At 44.9% G+C, this 22,088-nt stretch overlaps 1 protein-coding gene across 1 annotated transcript; it reads right to left on the reverse strand.

The window, feature by feature from the left end:
- Positions 1-4,841: 4,841 nt before the first annotated feature.
- Positions 4,842-20,234, reverse strand: sgpp1a (sphingosine-1-phosphate phosphatase 1a). The gene is made up of 3 exons (XM_080831798.1): positions 19,135-20,234; positions 14,505-14,594; positions 4,842-5,429 (listed from the first exon to the last, which is right to left on the reverse strand). Exons 1-3 carry the CDS (start codon positions 19,894-19,896, stop codon positions 4,878-4,880), a joined length of 1,404 nt encoding a protein of 467 aa, XP_080687924.1. The 5' UTR covers positions 19,897-20,234; the 3' UTR covers positions 4,842-4,877.
- Positions 20,235-22,088: the final 1,854 nt, after the last annotated feature.

The following is a 22,088-nucleotide window of genomic DNA, read 5'->3' on the forward strand; positions in this document are numbered from 1 at the left end:
GTGTGTGTGTGTGTGTGTGTGTGTGTGTGTGAGGGAGAGAGAGAGAGAAAGACAGAGAGAAAGAAAGAGTGAGTGCTTGTTCCTGTTTGAGCACAGGCAGACAGATAAACTGTCACTTTTAGACTATGCTCAAAGTGCAAACACATGGCTCCGTCGTGGACCGGTGGTGACTCAGTGAGCAGTTCTTGAAGTGGTTGAGATACACATTTAATTTTGAAATATTAACTTGGGTATGAATTCCTCCAAAAACTGCCTCTGCCCAAAAGGAAAAGAGGAAATAAAATGTTTTAAATTATTATTTGAATTTTAAATGCCTGGAACTGACTGCACTCTTACCACAGATCACTGATTGTAATTCATACATAGTGATCCAAATCAGTCAGACTCAATACAATACTAAGAAAGAAAACAGACTGCTATTCAATAAATGCACTGCAGTCAAGTCGGTAAAATTAGCTATTGTTTTTATTCAGCATTTCCCGAACGAGACAGTAGATGGATGACACATACATCAGTTTTGTTAACACTGAGGTACAAACCTGTATACGCGTAATACACCCCATTCTCTCAGCACAAATCTATTATCTCTGTAACACTCTGTCTATATGTAATGACAACCATGGGGCAACGCAAGAGATTCTTGGGGAGAGGGGGAATGTCACATGGGGAAGTTTAAGAAAGGAGGCTACTGTTGTCAGGGAACTCAAGTCCTCCAAAAAGCAACCAAAAAGGCAGATGACAACTAGGGGCGGCAAGAAAAGTCTGTTGAAAAGTCTGTTCAAAGAGGTTTTACTGTTTCATTACAATTTCAATAATATACATGTTTTCAGTATATGGCATCAAAAACAAAATGACTACTGTGTTTCGGTTCTCTTCCAAAGGAGCCTTTGGAGGAAATCAGAGCAGGATTGGGACAGGCAGTAGAAAGGGACTACACAAGTCAGAGGAGGTTGTTGGCGCCTAGGCCTGATTAAAATCCACTAGTTCTGGATGACAGGCCAGGCCGTGATAAACCATCACCAGAGCTTAACAAGGGACCGCAGTTGTAAGTAGCTTTAACTCATGCAAATATGTCACAGCACATGTTAATACAAATTGCATGACTTAAGACTTTGCCTATGTTTCTAGTTTAAAGTTACAATTGCAAGCAAATCTTTGAAGTCTTAAAGGTTCAGTCTGTGATTATAATCCTATACACATCTGGTTAAATTCAGTGAATTACTCTTCACAGTCCTCTAGCCATTTATCAGTGTCTGAGCTCAAAAACGTGTGTTTGCACACAGTCCTGGCTCCGTGAATGGGACAGAAACATAGTGGCTTGGACCGAGCCATACACGACTCCAGCCAATCAACATGTGGCTTGGACCGAGCCATACACGACTCCAGCCAATCAACATGTGGCTTGGACCGAGCCATACACGACTCCAGCCAATCAACATAGTGGCTTGGACAGAGCCATACACGACTCCAGCCAATCAACATGTTGCTTTATGAGCACAGAAGGGAGGGGTGACATTTGATAGACTGCGGAGCTCAATTATCAATAACCTTTTGCCAGAATCACAAATTGTTTTTTTTGTATGTCTGTATGACTCTGGTGTCTTTACTGTAGTCATAATAAACTATCATATGAAAGATGAAACAAACAAATGATATGACCACACCCAACTTTCAAACATTCCCTACCAGGAGAAAAGATGCAGACACATTCAAATAGCTATTAGAGACCAACAGACCACCACACGAGATTTGAATACTGTCCTCTTCAAATATTTACTTTTTGAAAATCCAGTGCTTATACAACTAAAAGGAAAGTGAGCCTGCTATCCAGTGAAGCAGCTCTGTGCAAACTTGTTCACCTGCGCTGGTAGATAAATCAGGAAACCGTCACATTTCAATTACAAATAAAGGGGGAATCAATACAATATGTGATTAAATATATATACCCCTGGATTTGCTGAAAATAATTTGAATAAAAAGACAAAAAAAAGTTTGCTTGTTTTTTTTTTTTTTTTTAAATGAAGATTCAATGTTGGCCAACCACTTAACAGACTTAAATGAAAGAATATACAAAACTGATATACATAATAGACATGCACTGTGTTTTTACAGGTCAAATGGACTGTCCCAAAACAGCTTTAAAGAGAGAATTACTACGTCCCCCTTGACCCTGCATGGCTGGGCGGTCCTGAGGGACAGAGTCAAGGCACTGGGGGTTCTGGACCAATAAGAAATGGCAGATGTCAGCAGAGAAATTAGGTGGCATTTGATTGGACAATACAGACAGACTGACGTACTTTAACAAGGCCTTACTACACCCAACACAAAGTTCACCAAATACTGCTAATTTGCATATGCTGAGTAAACACACTGGCACACGTATACACACTTGTGTGCAAGCACACACCCCCACACACACACACACATACATACATACATACGTATTGGCAAATACATGTTTTTTTTTTTAGAATTAGCACTATTACCAACAAATTTAGAAGAACAGCATGAAACATGGCCTCATATTAGTTGGCAATATTTGATGAACAGGAGTATAATCAGCACTGACCTTAGAATTATCTTTTTGTGAGTATAAATATAAAAATCAACTAGATATACTCACATCTGTGTAAATAGATGGATCAATAATTAGGTAGCCCTTTCAAGCCATAAATGCATTTGTCCGCAACTTCCTCTACCGACAAAACAAATAGGTCCCTGCAAGTGGTCTCAGTCGGGTCTGAAGGAGAGCTCCCTCTATTCGGCTACAGTGATAAAAGTGCAAAAAAAAAACACCATAAATGATGCTAGAAACGGTAGCTGAAACACCAAAGGTCCCGAGGAGAAGTGAAACCACATTTGGAGAGTATGGGGACAAAAAAGGGGAAGACAGAGCAGAACTGCCAGAACCCAGTGCATGTGCAGAAGAGAAAGAGGTGAAGAAATGGATCACGTGTCTCCTCTACTTCTTTCGCCATCTCTCCATCCTTTCATAATCTTATCTCGTCTTTAATACTGTCCATCTGGGGGCCTTGATGTCCCAAGGGTGTTTAAGGGGCAAAACTAGTGGGAAAAAAGTAAATCAGGTAGAATGGCACCCACCGCTGTGGACACAAATACTGATCATTAATTAAAGCACATATACAACACAAGGGTTGTGCAAAAAAATGAGTATAGAATTTCCCAGTCTACTATATTAACATAATCCACATGGTAATTGATTTTGAAACAAAAAAATAATTAAAAAAACACTGCTGTTGGGAAACTGTTGAATTGTTGCCTATTATTCCATAAAGCAGAGCATATTAACATAATAATTATCTTTATAGGAAAACCCAGTGTGTTCGGACTTCAAAGGCCTTTACTGTACAGGCAGCTGCCCACAACACAGATGTTACTTGGCCTTAGAAGACTCCTCACCCCATCATCTCATTATGAAGTTGAAGGAGCTTAAGACTGCATTTCCCATGAATGCCTTGTGATAGCGTTCATATAGTTCCTCTGCTCCTCCTCTCTTCATATGACCCTCACAGAGTGTCTCCAGGAAGTTTAAACGTGGCTCTCGTGGCTTTCAGCTTCAACAGGAAGTTCCCAACCCCCCCCAGTTCCTTTGTCCTCAATTCAAACTCCACTTTTCAACCTCAAGCTTACAAGTGTCAAAAACACACAGTTCTTGCCACTTGCCTTTGGAAAGGTTCCCTGTTTACCACAGCAGACATACTTGGCTTCCAACAAAGGAACTGGCTCCACGAAAAAACAATATTTGGCGGGGGGTTTCACAATGGTCCATGTATCTACAAAGGAGGGAATGTACAGTACACAGCAGTATAGAGCCGTTTCCAGATGCTCAACACACCCTTCTCAAAGTTGTCTATGTGTGTGTATGTTTGTGTGTGTGTGTGGGGGGGGGGGGGATTTGAATGGACAATGTCAAGAGAGCCAGTGCTTTAAGAGGTGGGCAGGGAGCCAGGACATTGTCCAAGGAGCTGGGGTGGGGGGGGAGGGGGGTTTGGGGGAACAACACAATGACGCAGGATGGGTGTGTGTGGTCACAGCATGTGAGGGGGGTGACGGGATCGCGGAAGGATCTGGTCAAACAAACAGGAATCATACGTGACATTGGGACACGGATCCACTGAAACAGGGCCTCTTTAAAGGTCTGGTTCGATGGGGCCAATGGGCTTGGGTTTGGAGGGGTCAGTTGGGCTCAGTTCCAGATCAGGAGGCCTCAAGGATGTTCGTAGGCAGACACACAGAAGCCAAGGTGACCCTTAATTAAAACTCTGAAAGGTAGACAATAATCGGCGTTTGCACAAAGATATATATACCGGGAAGGCAATCCTCCAACAAGAGGGCATGTCTGGACTATAATCAATTCCCGCGGAGGGCAAAAGCAATAAACCTCATTTCATTTCAAATTTTGGCAGGCTGAATAGGTCATTTGAACGAACTTTGCCCTGTTGGCACCTGCCAGCAACAAATCACAACAAAACAAAAAACAATGAGAAAAGCAAATACTTCTTGAAATGTACTGTTAGAGGAATGTCTATTATGGCGGAGTCTGCTTAGTTTCACTCTTCATTCGTTTGCTTTTCTCAAGAGGAACACTCTGTGGCCCTTCCCTCTTTGTTCAAGGAGCTCTTTTGATATTGGCGATAATGGAGGTACAACAGCCTTATGTTGAGTGTGTGTTTGGGCACGAGGAACTGAGAGTTTGGACAGGAGAAGAGGTGGATGCAGACCTTGGGACAGGGGGGCTCCAACGGGATGGTAGGAACGCGGCAAGCGCCTGACCGACTGTGGGGTGGGGGGGGGGGGGGGGGGGGTTGGTTTGGGTTGTTGTGTGTCAGTGTGTGTGTGAGGAGTGTTTAGGCGATTCAGGACAGGCTCAGGTAGTCAAAGAGCAGCGGCACTAGGAAGACGCAGCTGAAAGCTACCGTGCCGTAGACCAGGTAGCGGTAGGACAGCTCCACCGCAGCGTTCTGCCTGGCGCGCCGCACGTCCCCCGGGGGCACGCCGAACACACGGCACGCCAGCGGGATTGTCAGCGCCTTCATGGCGGCCCGCGTGACCAGCAGTACCGCCACCCCCACCAGGAGTCGGGCCAGGGAGCGGCCTAGCAGGGCCCCGTCCACGGCAGACATCACCAGGGGCAGCTGGGACAAGGGTGGGTCGGGCTGCAGGCCCAGCTGGTGGTTGAGGTGGGAGGCCAGGGCGGCGCCGGCTCCCGTGCTCAGGGCCTGGGCTGTGTCTCCCCGCGAGGTGCTCCACGTGTCCAAGGAGAAGGCCAGCAGGCCCAGGCCTACGTGGAGAGCCACGATGACCAGGGCCGCGTTGGAGCCGGCCAGGTAGTACTGGTCGATGCTGTCCAGCAAAGGCTGGAAGACGGCCAGGATAAGGACACTGTAGAGGAACCCGGTGATCACCTCCTGTAGGACAGAGAGAGAGAGAGAGAGAGAGAGAGAGAGAGAGAGAGAGAGAGAGAGGCCGAGTTAGATAAACAAACCATAGCAGTTCAAATCATTTTGAGATTCTAATCCCAGCACAGCTCTAGTGCTGTGTTCATGGCAGCGCCCATGCCTTTCAGCACCGTACTGAGTGCTTGGAGGTCTTGCATGCCTCTGATGTATCTCTCGGTCACAAGGCAATCAACAAAGAGGTCTTGAACACTTCCTCTTCCAGCTTTGACTCAGAATTTAGTGGTGAGGTGAACGGACTTATCCGCTTTACAATATCTGTGGCTATTATTGACGCACGCACACACACAGCCTGCTGAGGATATCTGTCCCACTGGGAAAGTAGGTGAAGGACTAGCCGGTACAACTGAGGACACTGTTTGCTCATCGGAGCCCGACACTTCAGCCACAGGCCTGGGTCAATACGGACAGAGGGCTTATTTGTGTATCAATAAGGCCCGCGCCGCTGGCAGCAAACGAGCCAGCTGTATCATGTGCGGAACTGGCCGGGCCTCGGCCCTATTCAATGACCCGATAACAAAGAGGAACAGGCCAGATCTCAAGTGTTCTCCGGGGAGACCGGACGTTTTTAATGCACTAACACTTTGGCCCTTTTGTAGAGTGTGTTTGCGAATGTGAGTGTGTGAGAGTGAGTGAGAGAGATAGGGAGAATGGAATGGAAATTGCCCTAGTGACTAGTGACTATGTTTATGACACACACGTACTCTGAATTCTATCTCTGCACTTTACCCATCCAGGGTAGTGATACACACAGTGAAGCACACTAACCCAGAGCAGTGGGCTGCCATTGGCGGCGCCCGGGGAGCAGTGATCGGGGTTAGGTGCCTTGCTCAAGGGCACTTCAGCCATGGATGTGGGCATGGGAGAGCAGTGCTCTACCACTTCCCCCGCCCACATGTTTCCTACAGGTCGGGGATCGAACCGGCCACCCTACGGTTTCCAGCCCGAAACCCTAACCGGTAGGCCAAGGCTGCCCTGAGAGAGGGATCGAGGATGATACAAAACAAAGAGACATGAGTAGGCCTATAAGAGGATTTTTCAGAGCACTCTGCCACTAGGTATGAGATTCCATAAGTACCTCACAGGCCAGATAAACATGAATACAAGCTAAAGCTACAATGGTTCCCATGTCACTCTACCACCACCACTAATACTACTACTACTACTACTATAAATATAACTAATGTTACTACTACAACTACCACTAGAACACACAGAAAATCCTACTTCTATTACAACTAGACATGCATTTCCGCAAGAAAATGCGAATGTGATTGTGCGGCAATTACATGGATGCTCACACTTCGTCCTACAAACATCCTACCACCAAAGATATGTGACAGGGCAAAAAGTATAATCTTACAAGGCGCAGGGCAGTGATTCTCTAACACCAATGACCCACTGACATTCTTGCCAACTCTCTGCTATTAAAATACTCAATGTTCAAAACTTAGTTGATGGTCTCCATTCATTGTGTGCAAAGAACTGGGCTGCTTCGTTCCTCTTGAGAACGTCTGTTGTCTTTGCCTTCTCTCCACAACAAGAGATGGCAATCAAGACTCATTTTCATTAGTAGTGGAATGACCCACCTAGTGATATCTGATCAAGTGACAGCCATGGTCCATTGAAAGAGTCTCACAAAGCGATTACCGACTCACCTCTTTAGAAATCATCTATCGTTTCAGCAAAATGCTTTGCTGTTGTTCATACATACTTCTTTTTTTCTCAAATTAGTTTTGTTGATCAGTTTGGACAAAAGTGTCCGCCAAATACCATAACCATTTTCATATTGAATAATACAAGTATCTTGACACAGAAACATTGTGCCAGTAACATTGTGCCAGTAAAATTGACATGGGAGCTGACTAACATCACTGTAATGAATAGCATTGCAAATTCACAACAGCCTTTAAAACCATCTCCCGATGCCCTCTTGAAGTTCACAATTTGACCTCTACAGCAGTGGATCACTATACGCTAACTTCAAGGATCAGATATGGGAATGAAAGCAGTGCAAGGGCAATATTGACAAAAGCATTTTATCTACATATGAGAGTCATCTGTTGATGTATTCTTGTATATTCTGTATGACACAGTATGTGTGGTCTGAAGACAGAGGGGTAATGAACGCAGTATTATTACAGAGTAACACACATAGTGACACACACAACAAGGCCATCTGCCTTCGCTTTCTCAATGTTTCTGTCATAGTATTATCGTTGAATACTTATTGCAATAGGATGACGCTTATATCCTTAACATACTATATCCTAAGATTAATAGCAATTGCATGCTTTTGTGTTTACAGGAAACCACGGAGACGCAGCGTTTTTTCTTTTTTTCTTAAAGAAGGATGAAAAAACACTGAGCACCACACACAAAGGACAAGAGGCAGTGTGGCCATTTTTAGAAACAGTGCTGTGCGAGACCAGGACCGACGTGTCAGAGTTGGAGCGGTGTCAACATCTCGACGCGCCAGGAGCAGAAGTGCCACCAAAACACGGGTGGCATGATAAAAACAAGAGGAAGGCTTAAGAGGAACTGTGATTGCGTTATGCTGATGCGACACACTAAGAAAAACTTAGGAAGAAGAATATATGACTATGGAACATGCAGCAATTGCAAATGCAACAAACAATGTGTTGAGACATCTCTTAATAAGCAGGTAGTTTATATAAACATAGCACTAAAAGTAAGGACATTTGTGTTTGGTAGATTATTTCTATGTTGTAATAATGCTTCTTGGCAATAAACCTTATACCGTTGGAAAGCCTGCTTATTTCCCTTTTAAATGGCCCCACATTTGTAAGGAACATGCATTTGTGGTATGAGCAGCACAGCTGTTTATGTGGGTAGTGCCCAAGTAAAATTTGCCAAAACTCTCTGCTAATGCTAAACAGTTTATTCTCATGTTGGTATTCACTGTGCTGGTCACTAACACGTACAGCCCACCCAAGCTGATCCCCCAAGCGTTCAATTGGGTTGAGGTCTGGACTCATGGCAGGCCATCTCCCTTATGGTGTATTAAATGAATGAAGTGTAAAATGACCAATACTGTATGTCTTGTTTGTTCCTTGTTGCTGATCGAGAGTTCAATCATCCAATCCACCAAATAACTCAAAACAAGAGTGGATACCAACAGGAGAATAGGAGAGTTTCGGCACATTTTGCTTGGGCGCTACCCACATAATCAGCTGTGCTGCTCATCCCCCAAATGCATGTTCCTTACAAATGTGGCACCATTTAAAAGGGAAATAAACAGGCTTTCCAACGGTATAAGATTTATTGCCAAGAAGCATTGTTATAACGAAGAAATAATCTACAAAACACAAATGTCCTTACTTAATCTCCAACTTCATTTTGATGGTCTATGTTCAAGTGAATAAATGTGATAAACACACCCCTTGTTCTCACTAGCCGTCCAGGATGTGCACAATGTAATTCTGTGGTCCAGGAAATGTGAGAAACACTTTCACTGTACAACATGACCTATTATATTGTCTAAAGTCCGACTAGTTTTAGACCAAAACTCCTTACTGTTGGGTGGAATAAAGATAATAAAGATAAAAGAACATTAAAAAAAGAGCAATAGTGTGATTGATAATCCACACTAATACAAACTAAAATTAAGATTTAAATAAATAAAGAACAATGCAAGTAGAATGGAACAAAACCACTGTCATCCTGCAAATGTCACAGTGCTAAATAACCAATAAGAACACAACTAGAAATGAACCCTCCCAGCCCACGCACGCACGCACGCACACACGCACGCACGCACGCGCACGCACACGCCCACACACACACACACACACACACACGTACACACACACACACACACACACACACACATTCTGCTGTCTGTGTCACAAGAAGCCAACTTTTAGTGACTGCACATGCACACGTCCTATTGACTACCTTCGTTTGGTTTGACCTCTCACCCCAGAGTCGTGAAACTCTGCAAAGTCTCCAAAGAAAAACGGAGGCCAAAGTTCACTCTTGCCCCACAAGAGATCAGCTGTCCAAACAGCACTTAGGATAAAATAATTGACCTGTTATGAACCAGATAGGAACTACAGGAGATATTCAACTGACTTCAAATAACACAATACAGAAAACCAATATTCTTGATGGTCCCATTCAGCAGAAAATGTGCCAAGACGTCGAAGGCAATTAGAGCCGTGCTCTTCTTACCACTTTTCTGGCCAAGGTGATCTCATCCCCACTTCTCAAGTACTTCTGTCATTTCCTGCCCGTTGTTGTCACAGCACAGAAACTGTCCCTCACTGGCCTGAACTGACACATCCAGTTTAAAATATGTAATAGGCTTGGGCAACATACCAACACACCGGCTATTCTGGCATACCAGAGTCAAATTACAAGCTTCGGAAGAATTGTGTTGACACATGGGCTTTGTTTTGAAATCTTGTGAGTGTGGGTTTAAATCCCCCAAAAAATATTATGAAAATGATTCTCTAAGGCAGTTGATGCAGGCACTGTATTTTAGTTCACTGCCTACGTAACCAAAAGAAAGTGTCTACAGGGCATATTAGAACAGCTTGAAGCCCATTAATTATTGATTTAATTCATTATTAATGTTTGACTAACGCGGCCAGAATTATCACCTCCTTCAACTCATACACACCAAGACAGCCATTTTTGTTCTATATGATAAACAAACATTTGCCTGGGTTTAATATGTCCAAACAGTCTGGTTGCATTAAACAAACAGCACATATAACCTGAGCCTGAAGTGGATTCCAGTTTCCAAGAAATACAGCTCTACGTGACTGCACAGCCAGAATATGAGCCAATCAGGTCTCTAATCGGAGTGGTGCAGGACAACACAAAGCATAAACATTATCCTTGGCTCGCACCGTCAGGCAAATAAGCGCCTGTCCAATACCAACTTCCTCTGTTATCTTTGGGTTAGCCAGCTTTCTCTCTCTCTCTCTCTGCCTCTCCCTCTTTTTTGCTTTCATTCCACAAAGTTTGAGAATCATCCTTTCGTGAGAATATGTCAAGTTTCTTTGAAGTGCTGCACTGCGTTGTCTTTTCCTCTGAAACTTATCACACTTATCTGTCGTTTGACCTTGACCACCCCCGGCTCTGTAACCCAGCGGAGCGCTGCAGTAATCCCCCTCCCACCGAGGGACTCTGAAACTAGAGGCAGTTGGGCAGAGGTGAACCAGAGGATTGCATGATGGTGTGTGTGTGTGTGTGTGTGTGTGTGTGTGTGTGTGTGTGTGTGTGTGAACCAGAGGATTGCATGATGGTGTGTGTGTGTGTGTGTGTGTGTGTGTGTGTGTGTGTGTGTGTGTGTGTGTGTGTGTGTGAACCAGAGGATGGTGATGTGGCCCCCACTGATCTCTTGTGGGGCAAGAGTGAGTGTGTGTGTGTGTGTGTGTGTGTGTGTGTGTGTGTGTGTGTGTGTGTGTGTGTGTGTGTGAACCAGAGGATTGCATGATGGTGATGTGGCCCCCACTGATCTCTTGTGGGGCAAGAGTGAGTGTGTGTGTGTGTGTGTGTGTGTGTGTGTGTGTGTGTGTGTCTGTGTGTGTGTGTGTGTGTGTGTGTGTGTGTGTGAACCAGAGGATTGCATGATGTGTGTGTGTGTGTGTGTGTGTGTGTGTGTGTGTGTGTGTGTGTGTGTGAACCAGAGGATTGCATGACGGTGATGTGGCCCCCAGTGGACTCTGGCCTCCAACTGAGGCCAATACGCAGCATCAGCAAAAGGGGATGATGTTGGAGTGTTATTAGAGACCACAGCGAATCAATAATAGCACTTAAAGATCGCTTTCGTCGAGCTGAAGTACAGCTAGCGATACCAAAGTCGGAATATGAAAACAGTTCTTCCCACTCCTGTCTCTTCTCTGCCCTTGAAGTCCACACAGACACAGACACACACCCTGGTGGAAACAATGAAACAACGTTCGTAAACAAAACCTCTGTAATGCGCTCCAGGCTTTTCAACGAATCTGGCCAACAGAAGATTGGTATATCTGCAAGAAGATATTCTTTTGAGCACATTCTGCAGCTTTAAGAGCCATCAGCCTCTCCACAACTCTCTGTTCACCTACTTCAGATATGCTCATGATTTGTCAGTAAGTGTCACTTTACGTATAGAGCACTTTTCACACGAATAAGGCGGCTCAAAGTGCTTAACATCACATACAACAACAAAAAAACGGAATAAATATACCATATAATATTAATAATAATAATAAAAATAATATTTGAATGGCCTCGCTGGCCAACTTAAGTGCCATGACAGCAGAGCTCTGGAAGCTCAGATAAGTCTTGATGCCCTGAGTGGACGCTAGAATGGCAGGTGCTTTTAAAACCGGAGGTTTCATTTATGTCCCGCTCTCAGCACAAGTTCAGTAAAGCCTCTAAAACTCTTTACCACGTCCCTGTGGTGGGCCTTTCCATGACTACGTCACGTCCCTGTGGTGGGCCTATCCATGACTACGTCACGTCCCTGTGGTGGGCCTATCCATGACTACGTCACGTCCCTGTGGTGGGCCTATCCATGACTACGTCACGTCCCTGTGGTGGGCCTATCCATGACTACGTCACGTCACTGTGGTGGGCCTATCCATGACTACGTCACGTCCCTGTGGTGGGCCTATCCATGACTGCTACCATTTAGTGCGGCTTCTTCTTGTTTTTCACCTCCGGCTCTTCCTTCATTTTCCACAGCCAAAAGACCCAACGGCTGTGCCCTTTACAACTTCTTATCAGACATATTGTCGATTACTAGTAGTTATATTACAAAACTGTCTGTGGTGAAGAAGAGCGGTGTGAAAATGGTGGGCAAACGCTGCTTTGATTATGGTTTCAAATGGGGGTATTTCCACTTATACAGGCGCAGAATGTACGTGCAAGTTGCAGTCTATAGGCCTGCCTAGATTGGCTCTCCAACCCTTCAACCTGAGCTACAGAGCAGTGTCACGTAACATTAGCAGAACTAATGATAGAAGTTAGGCTTACATATTAACGCAGAGAACTTTTTTAAAACAATGGCTATATATAGTAATTAAACTTAAACAAAAAAAAAATCTGCAGCCTATTCCCCATACACATGATGGGTGAACATTGCTCCCATTCAGCCAATTAGCTCCAACAGGGTGGGATCAGCTGACCAATAGCCAATCATAATCCTCCTCTCTCACAGCTCCCACTGACCCACTTCTGTGATGTGGCTCAGTTGGGAGATGGGGGATAAAGTGAATAATGTACTCCTGCTGTATCTGTTATGTATGCTTTCCTGGAGTCCCATTCCACGCAGTGCACCAGAAAAGATGGCATGAATACTGTTTTGCGCACATAATTGATTAAGGTGTGTCTCGCAACATAACTGAGGGAGTTTAAGTGCATGCACAGTGAAGGAAAATGCTAAAGCCCGCGAAATAACTGAGGTGTGTGTGTGTGTGTTTGTGTGTGTGGGTGTGCGTGTGTGTGTGTGTGTGGTTGTGTAAGAATATCAAAATGTAACCGCTGTAAAAGAAGGCTATCAAGCATGGATTTACACCCGTGTTTCAGCCCTACTCGATCAAAAAGAACATGGACCATGGCGCAGGTCATGCACTGCCACCAAAAAATAAATACATAACCGATAATAATTTACCATCTACATTTTCGGAACCAACTCTCTTTTTTACCAAAATAATAACATAAAGGATTGTGGTGCCTTCTGCTCACTCCCTATGGTTAGATCTGGTTCCGCCAGTCTCCAATCCACCCACGGCCATGTTATGAGCCAGCATCTCAGACACATCCCTGCACCATAGAGATTTTCTCCAATAGTCTAAAAGTAGGGAGCAAGTTGTGATGTTTTCATTTTAGGATGCACAGAAAATGATCTCCCAGTAGATGTTTTAAATAGAAACCAGCGTACACCTCTGTTCTGATAACATACTGTAGACCACGCAGCTCGCATGGCACAGCATCAAAACGGTAGAGTTGTCTGCCGCCAGGTCTTGTGAGGGTGACGTCAATACGCTGTTCCCTGGAGGTCGAATCGAGCATGCGCGCGCGCGCGCACACACACACACACACACACACACACACACACACACACACACACACACACACACACACACACACACACACACACACACACACACACACACACACACACACACACACACACACACACACACACACACACACGCACGCACGCACACACACACACAGCCGTGTGATGAGCCATCAGTCAGCACACTCATGAGTCACGGGCATCCCGTGTCATTTCATATCTGTCTCGTCTGACGCGTTCATTTCACACTGTCTTTGGCAATCATCACCAACACCATCGCCACTGCCGCCGAGTCCCCAGGGAAGCATCTGGCTCCATCAAAACAGCCAGTGGGTGCAGAGCTTCACTTCCCAGCACAGAACCACAGCAAGTCAATGAGAGAGGCATTTTTCTGTGTTTGCCTCTTAGTTACCCGAAACTTCGCATCGCAGTGAAGATGCAGCTGAGTCACGGATGAGTCACGGATGCTACATTAAGGCATCGAGGGTATCTGTTCGGCACAGCAACCAGGAGGCGAGGATCACTTAACACTCGTGCTGCGATGGCTGAGTGCTTTGTTTCCCCGTCGCTGATAATTTGTATCTGCTAGACCAGGTGCCAAGCTTCTTAGGGTGCAAAGCTTCTTTCATCAGCTGATGACATGTCTTGGGTGAAATGTCAAGATGCATTTAGCTGTATTTTCAGTTAGGAACAGGGATCCCAGATGTGTAACACACAAGTCAGCTGGTAAATGAATACATTTCCCACATTGATTTACAGAGGATAAAGATTAATCATGTCCCCATAAAAGAAGCCCCTCTGTGTGTGTGTGTGTGTGTGTGTGTGTGTGTGTGTGTGTGTGTGTGTGTGTGTGTGTGTGTGTGTGTGTGTGTGTGTGTGTGTGTGTGTGTGTGTGTGTGTGTGTGTGTGTGTGTGTGTGTGTGTGTGTATGTGTGTGTGTGTGTGCGTGTGTATGTGTGTGTGTGTGTGTAATACCCTCTACTCACCAGTACAGAATGCATGCCCATGTAGATTCTGCTTATGCACACCAGGAAGCTCCAGCAGACTGCCAAACTCAGACCAAAGAGAAATGGGTACTGCAAGGGAGAGAGGGGGGGGGAAGGAGAAAGATAGAGATATGGTTACTGATGTGAAATAAGTATATTCGCTACAGGTTCACCCCTTCCACGGCATAATTCACTGTGATCCAACACCATGATACCTCTTTGATTATCTGTTTGTCGAATGGCATAGCATGCCAGACTGATATGTGTGTGTGCAACTGTGTATATACAGCCTTGATAGGTTCCTCAAACTTGCCGTGTAAGAAACGGAAAGGCCAAGTGCTGGCCAAAGCTTTATGTCACTCCACCCTAGGACTTCAAACAGAATGGGAGTTAGAGAAGATCAATGTCAAACACTGGCCTCTCCTTTAATGTTGCTGATGAGCCCTGTTTTGTTTTCATCGCTCCAGTTTAGTAAGGCTCTCTGACGAAGGCCCAGAGTGAGAAGTCCACTGTGAGAATGCCAAGGAAGATGCAGGAGACGAACTGATGGTTCAGGGGCGGCTGTTGCTTTTACTACCAACAGTTACAGGAAGTAGACAATTCAAGTTGTCCGTTCTGTGGGTGCGCTCAAAAAACACTCCGGTGTTCCAGAGAATCACAGACGCTACCTTTAAGCCTCTGTCTCTGGTGTTCCAGAGAATCACAGACGCTACCTTTAAGCCTCTGACTCTGGTGTTACAGAGAATCACAGACGCTACCTTTAAGCCTCTGTCTCTGGTGTTCCAGAGAATCACAGACGCTACCTTTAAGCCTCTGACTCTGGTGTTACAGAGAATCGCACACGCTACCTTTAAGCCTCTGACTATGGTGTTCCAGAGAATCACAGACGCTACCTTTAAGCATCTGACTCTGGTGTTCTAGAGAATCGCAGACACTACCTTTAAGCCTCTGAATCTGGTGTTCTAGAGAATCGCAGACGCTACCTTTAAGTGCTGGTTGACAGACAGCATCTGACTGGGTCTAATTTGGCCCTGATCTGGAATGGAGCGCTGGTTCCATTTCTGATTTGGCTTCTCTCTAGGTTTGCTCTAGTTTTGGCGTTACTTCAGACAAGTAATTGCCCAACACTGAGAACATCCTTTAGCAGCGCACAGGATCATCCTTCATTTGGTTGTCCAGGATAACGATCATACACTGAGCCTCACACATGCGCTCTTCTAACATGTCTTGAGCGTTTTTCTGAAAAAAAACAACCTTGGATTCAGGAAATGGCCTGCAATTCACGGAAGACCACCCTCAAGCACACACATTGGTTTAATACTGCCTGTGGACAAGGCTAGCCTCCCTTACCAAAACACATAGGGGTTTGCCACCCACAGCCTCTGTCCCTCGGTCACGCAAATACACAAAGCTCTGGAATAACACCCCCTCTCGAAGCACAACTAAGAGGAAGGTAGAGCGAGACAGAGAGGCTCGAGCAATAGCCTTGTCTCAGCCCAGCTAGTTGGCAGGCAGGGGGAGAGAGAGGCTGCTTTGTTTTGCATGGATTAACATAAAGCTGTCCACATGCATACACACACCCACACACCCACAGACACACACACACACACATATATATATAGAGGGCTGCCAGGTCACAGCATCTGTGTTGCCTCACATGCCCTCTCTTTTACTGGTGACGGGATCAGACCACTAGCCAGTGCCGGCTGCCGTGTTTGGTGAGGTCATTTGGGTGGACACACACACACAGGCACGCACACACACACACACACACACACACACACACACACACACACACACACACACACACACACACACACACACACACACACAAACACAAACACACACACACACACACACACACGCACACACACACACGCACACGCACACACACAAGGCTGTCAGGTCACCGCCGTTTAATGAGGTAATTTGGTTAGGGAGCCCGGGGCCTGCCAAACGAGGCCCTCAGATGTGGTCCCCTCATCTTACACACCTGCTGCTTCTACCCGCCCGCCCGCCCGCCACTACTCATAGGCCTCTGGGTATGGTTGGAAACCACTTGATTTCCCAGACTGATCAGTCTCCTGAAGAATAAACTCAGGAAGGGATGTGTGGTAAGCACTTCCCTCCCCCCCAAGATCATCTCCAGCTGAGAGAGAGAGCGTTCTAAAGAGGAAAGTGTGTGTGTGTGTGTGTGTGGAGGGGTGGACGATGTAGAGCCTGGGCATCTACTTCCGTCATTTCTCTCACCATCTGCTGCTGTGGGGTCAGTGGTAAGCTCCACTAAATAAAACCAGCAATGTAAATCTCAGGGGCCAACGAGCTAAGAGACATCCTGATGAGACATGCAATGAATTGGGAGCTGGTTTTCCGCGAACCTGCCTTACTGGAATATGTGGCTACCTCATGTTGTCCCAGATCTGCATGGTTGGAACGGAGGACATGAGACGCAGGCCAGACACTCTTTGGACGCAGGGGATTAATCTGCTCTGTCTTTCATGCGCCAGATTGGAGTTTATTGTGCCAACATTTTGAATTTCGTTGGCCTTTAACCCAGCTCGGAAACATGAGCTTAAAGCTTCTGTCTGCTTAGGCCTGTCCATGCAGCATCAGGATGCTGCCAGTCCCCAGCTGCGTCCACAGAGAATGAGGGAGAGGGAAACCTGAACCGGAGTCATTGTTCCTGGCTTCCTGATGTAGCAGACTGCGAAAAAGGGGGTAGCAAGGTCAAAGCAGAGCAGATGCACTCTGCTTGACCACAGGACAATACATGCAGCATGGGTAATTAATTGTCTAGTTCAAGCAACATATCTGGAATTTGTTGGCCAGAACTCTTCTACTCATCTGAAGCATAAGTAAGAACTAGACATCCATTGGCTAGAGTCAGGACACCCTCTTAATGCCAACGTCTTTTCAGTTACACTTTGTAATGCTTTCGGATTATCGTCAAGGGAACGACAAACAGCCCAATCAGGCTTCGTTGGCTCTGCAGCCAATCTAAGAGTAATTGCTACCTACCTTAGCACATTGACCTGACCATGACTTTATCATATCTGGTCATACTGTGTGTCTACATCTGTGTGCATCCCATCTCACCGCCCGCATGGCCAGAGATACCTTTCACTTATCACAGAGGCGTGGCTGCTCACGCTACTTTTCCAAAAGGATCACACAATTTTTATAATCCAAAGCGAGGAACGAAGAGATAACAGAGAGAGAACTGTGTGTTATCACCTCATCAACCCCGCTATTGCTTCTCCCTCATCTTCAATTTACAGATTAACGGCCATAAAAAGCGGTCAGGTATTCGGGGGTCCATGTGGTATCAGGCCGACAGTTAGCCTAGCGCTGAAACAAAATGGTGAAGGTTTTGTTATCTCAAACAGAGGATGGTTATAAAGCCTGATTTATCATTTTCGTTATTTGAAAGTGGTCACACAGCCATTGACACTACAGGCTATAAGAAGCGAGAAACATCCACACGTTATAGATTTGGGCTACACAATATATTGTTTCATGTTTCATTTTCTTATGTCAAATAGTATTCATTGTTACACTAGGTCTCTATTGCTCGTATTTTGATTGTTCTCTACCTTGTACATCGCTTTGGATAAAAGCGTCTGCTGAATGACTAAATGTAAGTGTTTCAGCATCGTCATTACAATGTGAGCATGCACAAAAGTCACATCGCAGGATGGGCAATGTCAAGTAAGGCAAATTCACTCAAACATGTCATGTGACAAGTTTTGCATTTGCTGATTGATACAAAAGGAGAACTTTCACGGTTTCATTTTCCATAACTCATCTACAAATAACATTTTATCAGGGTGAGTTAACCAGCGCATCAAGCAACCTAATTCCTCCCTCCAAACCTGCTTCAGAGGAGTTGTCACAACACTCTCCTGCTTCTGTGTTTGGTGTGCTTAAACCATATATATCGCATTAAAAAGATATTGCAATGTCTTTTCCTATATTGTGCAGCCCTTTTACAGATGTAGGTTAGATAAAGCCATTGTGAAATGGTTTGGGAACACTATGGGATGAAAAATACTCTGAATCTTGAGAGTTCATTGTGATTGCAGAGGAAAATGCATTTGAACCCTTCAGCAATGTTTGGTCGTTTTGGTAGTGCTGTCACAAGTAGGGGATGCTCCAAGTCAGGTGACAGGGACCCTTACGTCACGGTCGTGCGTGTTCATCAACATTTCATAAAGGAACCCCTGGAATCGTTACTATTAACCTATCTTTCTTCACGGCTTATTACAGAAAAGATACAAATTGCACCATGAGGCACGTGGTGTTTACGGTCCAAGCAAGCCAGAATGATATTTATATATAAAGAATGATTTCGAATTTTCATTCGCTTCCATTCCTCGGTGGCCCGCTGTTAATATTATGCTAATTGATATACTTGTGTGGATGTGCTGCGTTATACGTATAATGACAGCAGGGAATTGTACACTACGCTATACGAGTTTATGTCCCACATTTTGGAAGAGAGCCCATAACATAAGCTGGATTTCTGTCAACCGTACCTGTCGTAACTGGATTGTTTATGTGTTTTCCATGGTTTATTATCATATGGTTTCAGAAGCGTGTAGCCTACAAATGAGTGTGTGTGACTGCTTACCTGCCAGCGACCGTACGTAAGCATAAAAAGTGAGAAGGGGAGTGCGGTTCCAGTCATAGCGTGGGTGGATGGCATGCTGTATTCCGAATTGTAGAACATCTCGACTTTGACCACCGGCGGTGACGCTGGTCGTGTCCAGCGTATGAGGTCTTTGGTGGACTGCCCGAGGAACAACACCAGCACCCACACCACAATAATCTGCCGGCTGACATAGGCGTCGACGTTCCACATGAGAAAGGGAAAGAACACGATGAAGAACATTTCATTGCCCAGTTCTGTTCCAAAAGTGAAGAGACAGAAGAGGAACTTGTTCTCAATAATGAACTCCTGGCCAACATCACCAGTCAGGGAGTTCTTGCGAAGCGGCTTGACAATTCCTTTAGAACCCCCTTGTTCGCTGTCAGCGTTGGAATTGCTCTCCGATTGAGTATTTTGTTTTCCATGCTCTGCCGTTTCGGGCATTGCAGCCCCGTTGAGCAAGCCATTTGAGCATTCTTCCTGTTTTGAAGTTTCTGAAGTGTGTTTTCTCTGTCGGAGGTCGCTAGTATTCTGTTCAACACTCCCGTCGTCTGTGCTCTCTAGCGTACATTGCTTGACACAAGAACCGTTGGGAGAGGGCTCCAATTCTTTCTCCTCCGTCCTGGCAGATTTTCTAGGAAAGGTCCCCCTGACTCCGCAAAGCTTCTGAAATCTCGCCACATGATGCGGGTCCTGAAGGTTCAGGCAAAGGCGAACAAAGCCCTTTATAAGGTCAGTCGCCATGGTTGTTGGTTAAAAACCAAAGAAAATCGCATGTGATTACAGACGCAACGTCGTGCCCGATGTTGATGTGAGAGTGGGGCGTCTATGCTCCCACTGCTCTGCCTTGAAGCATACAACTAGCTCGCGAAGCTAATGTTAGCTGGCTAACGGACTCGCAGTTATGCGCGCATACGATTTACCTAGCGGTACTAATTTCGTAAATGCTGTGGATCATTTAAGTAGAACCAGTCTTCCCTAATCTTGATAGGCGTACTGATAGTCTACGTAGAGACTGTTGCACCCGACTGTTCGGAGAAACGAAGAATTTGCTTGTCATTCCAAATCTATCGCTGACTGCGCGACCATTGCCTGTGTATAAATGATCTGAAGCACGAGTGCGCGCAAGAGCGATGACGTAGAGAACTAGGTCCCCGTTTCGACTGAGCCAAGGGAATCAAAGGATAGGTATAATTTCTCAACCCAACTCAGTAAATTGGCAGGAATTCTAAATCAAACGACCCTTACAGTTTGGCATACTGAAGGGCTAATGTGCATTTTTGATGAGTAATAGAGTTCATGCTATGCGCAGATACAGCAAAACAAATAAAAGAGTCTGTTGTTCATAATATTCTCACTATGAGGTTGTCTGCATGAGCCTACAAGTCCAAACATTTTATTACACACATATTACACTGTGTAATAATTCAGCTTGTTAATGAGGTCAACGTGACATTGCAGAGTGAGGAAAAAAATGTTCACACACTACGCCTGATGCAATTATAACACGGCCTTATAGTTTACTATCATTGTGGCACATTCCGAGACCTGATATCAGATATTTGTGAGAGCCTCAAGGACAGGGCAAATCCATGGCCAAATGGCTGCGTGATCATCGAGTATACAGCAATCAGTAACCTACCAAGTTTGATTACAATTTTCAAATGTGGTGCAGTTCACCGCACTTCATATAGGCCTATTATCAATCTGAGCATGCTCGTGATGTCATCATTGAGACATAAAATAATTGATTGTGAGTGAAGATCAAAACAGAGGTGGGCATTACATTTGAGTGGTATATGACAGTCAACTTCATATACAAATATTTAGGGGTAGCTTGTCAACTTTAGGTGTATTGCATGACAACTGTTCTATCTATTTATATTTATACATCAATATATCTTTTTCGTGTGATTTCAGCCTTTAGCTCATACTGTAGGCTACTTCTGTGCTGTTTAAGGTCTTACCATTTCATTTGTAGGACACATGCAGGCACAGTTTTGTAGGTTAAGTTAAGACATTCATAACAGTGCAGTGGATGAAAACTTTTTGATGTCATATCTGACAGTTCACTGTTAACTGTCACTGCTAAAGAAAGTCTGTGAATCCCCAATTTAGATATCTCAGGGAATGTAACAAATCTATTGAGAGGTGGAAGGACAGAGCCAGGCTTTCATGACTGTAGGCTGCTCTTCTTTTCTGACCACCATGATTGCTCTCTGAAAAGTGTTTCATTGGGCAGCAACTGTATTTTTTTAGAATGTAATAATTGTATCTATAGCACTTACTGTACTTGCTACTTTCTATTACGGAGACTGTATTTCATAGAAAAGAATATTTAAACGTGTCATTGTTCTTCATTCTTTATGTTGATCACTGGAGATATAGGCTATATATAGACAGTATCAACTTGACATATTAAAAAAAAAAAGCTTTAAATACTATTTTTGGCTAATTATGCTTCAATCCATGGCTTTTAGTATTCAGAGAAATATTGTGTGCAATGCTTGGCAAGATATCTGATAATAACAGGAAGGCCTGAACAGCTTACTCTCATTTCTCCTCTCCTCCTTCTCCCAATACCATTTGGCCTCATTAAGCTTTAACTCCCGGAAAAAAAACACACACATTGCTGCTGGGAATTCCCCTCCCACACACACACACACACACACACACACACACACACACACACACACACCAAAGAAGAGGCAGCTGGAGAGATGCAGATCAATGCAGCCACCTAGAAAAAGGCTGGAGTGCAAGTTGACAGGCACTTTGGAAGAGGAGGAGAAGGCCTGGACTTACTGTGATCAAAGAGCAATCTTTCAAAGGTTCACCAGCGGAGAAAAGGGAGAGGCCCAGATCAAAGCCTGAACGACTCATTAATGGAACCAGCGATAAAGCAAGACGTGCTTGTAGGCAAAGTAACGAGATGC

Source organism: Sprattus sprattus (assembly GCF_963457725.1).
Source record: "Sprattus sprattus genome assembly, chromosome: 2".
NCBI classification, from domain to species: Eukaryota; Metazoa; Chordata; class Actinopteri; order Clupeiformes; family Clupeidae; genus Sprattus; species Sprattus sprattus.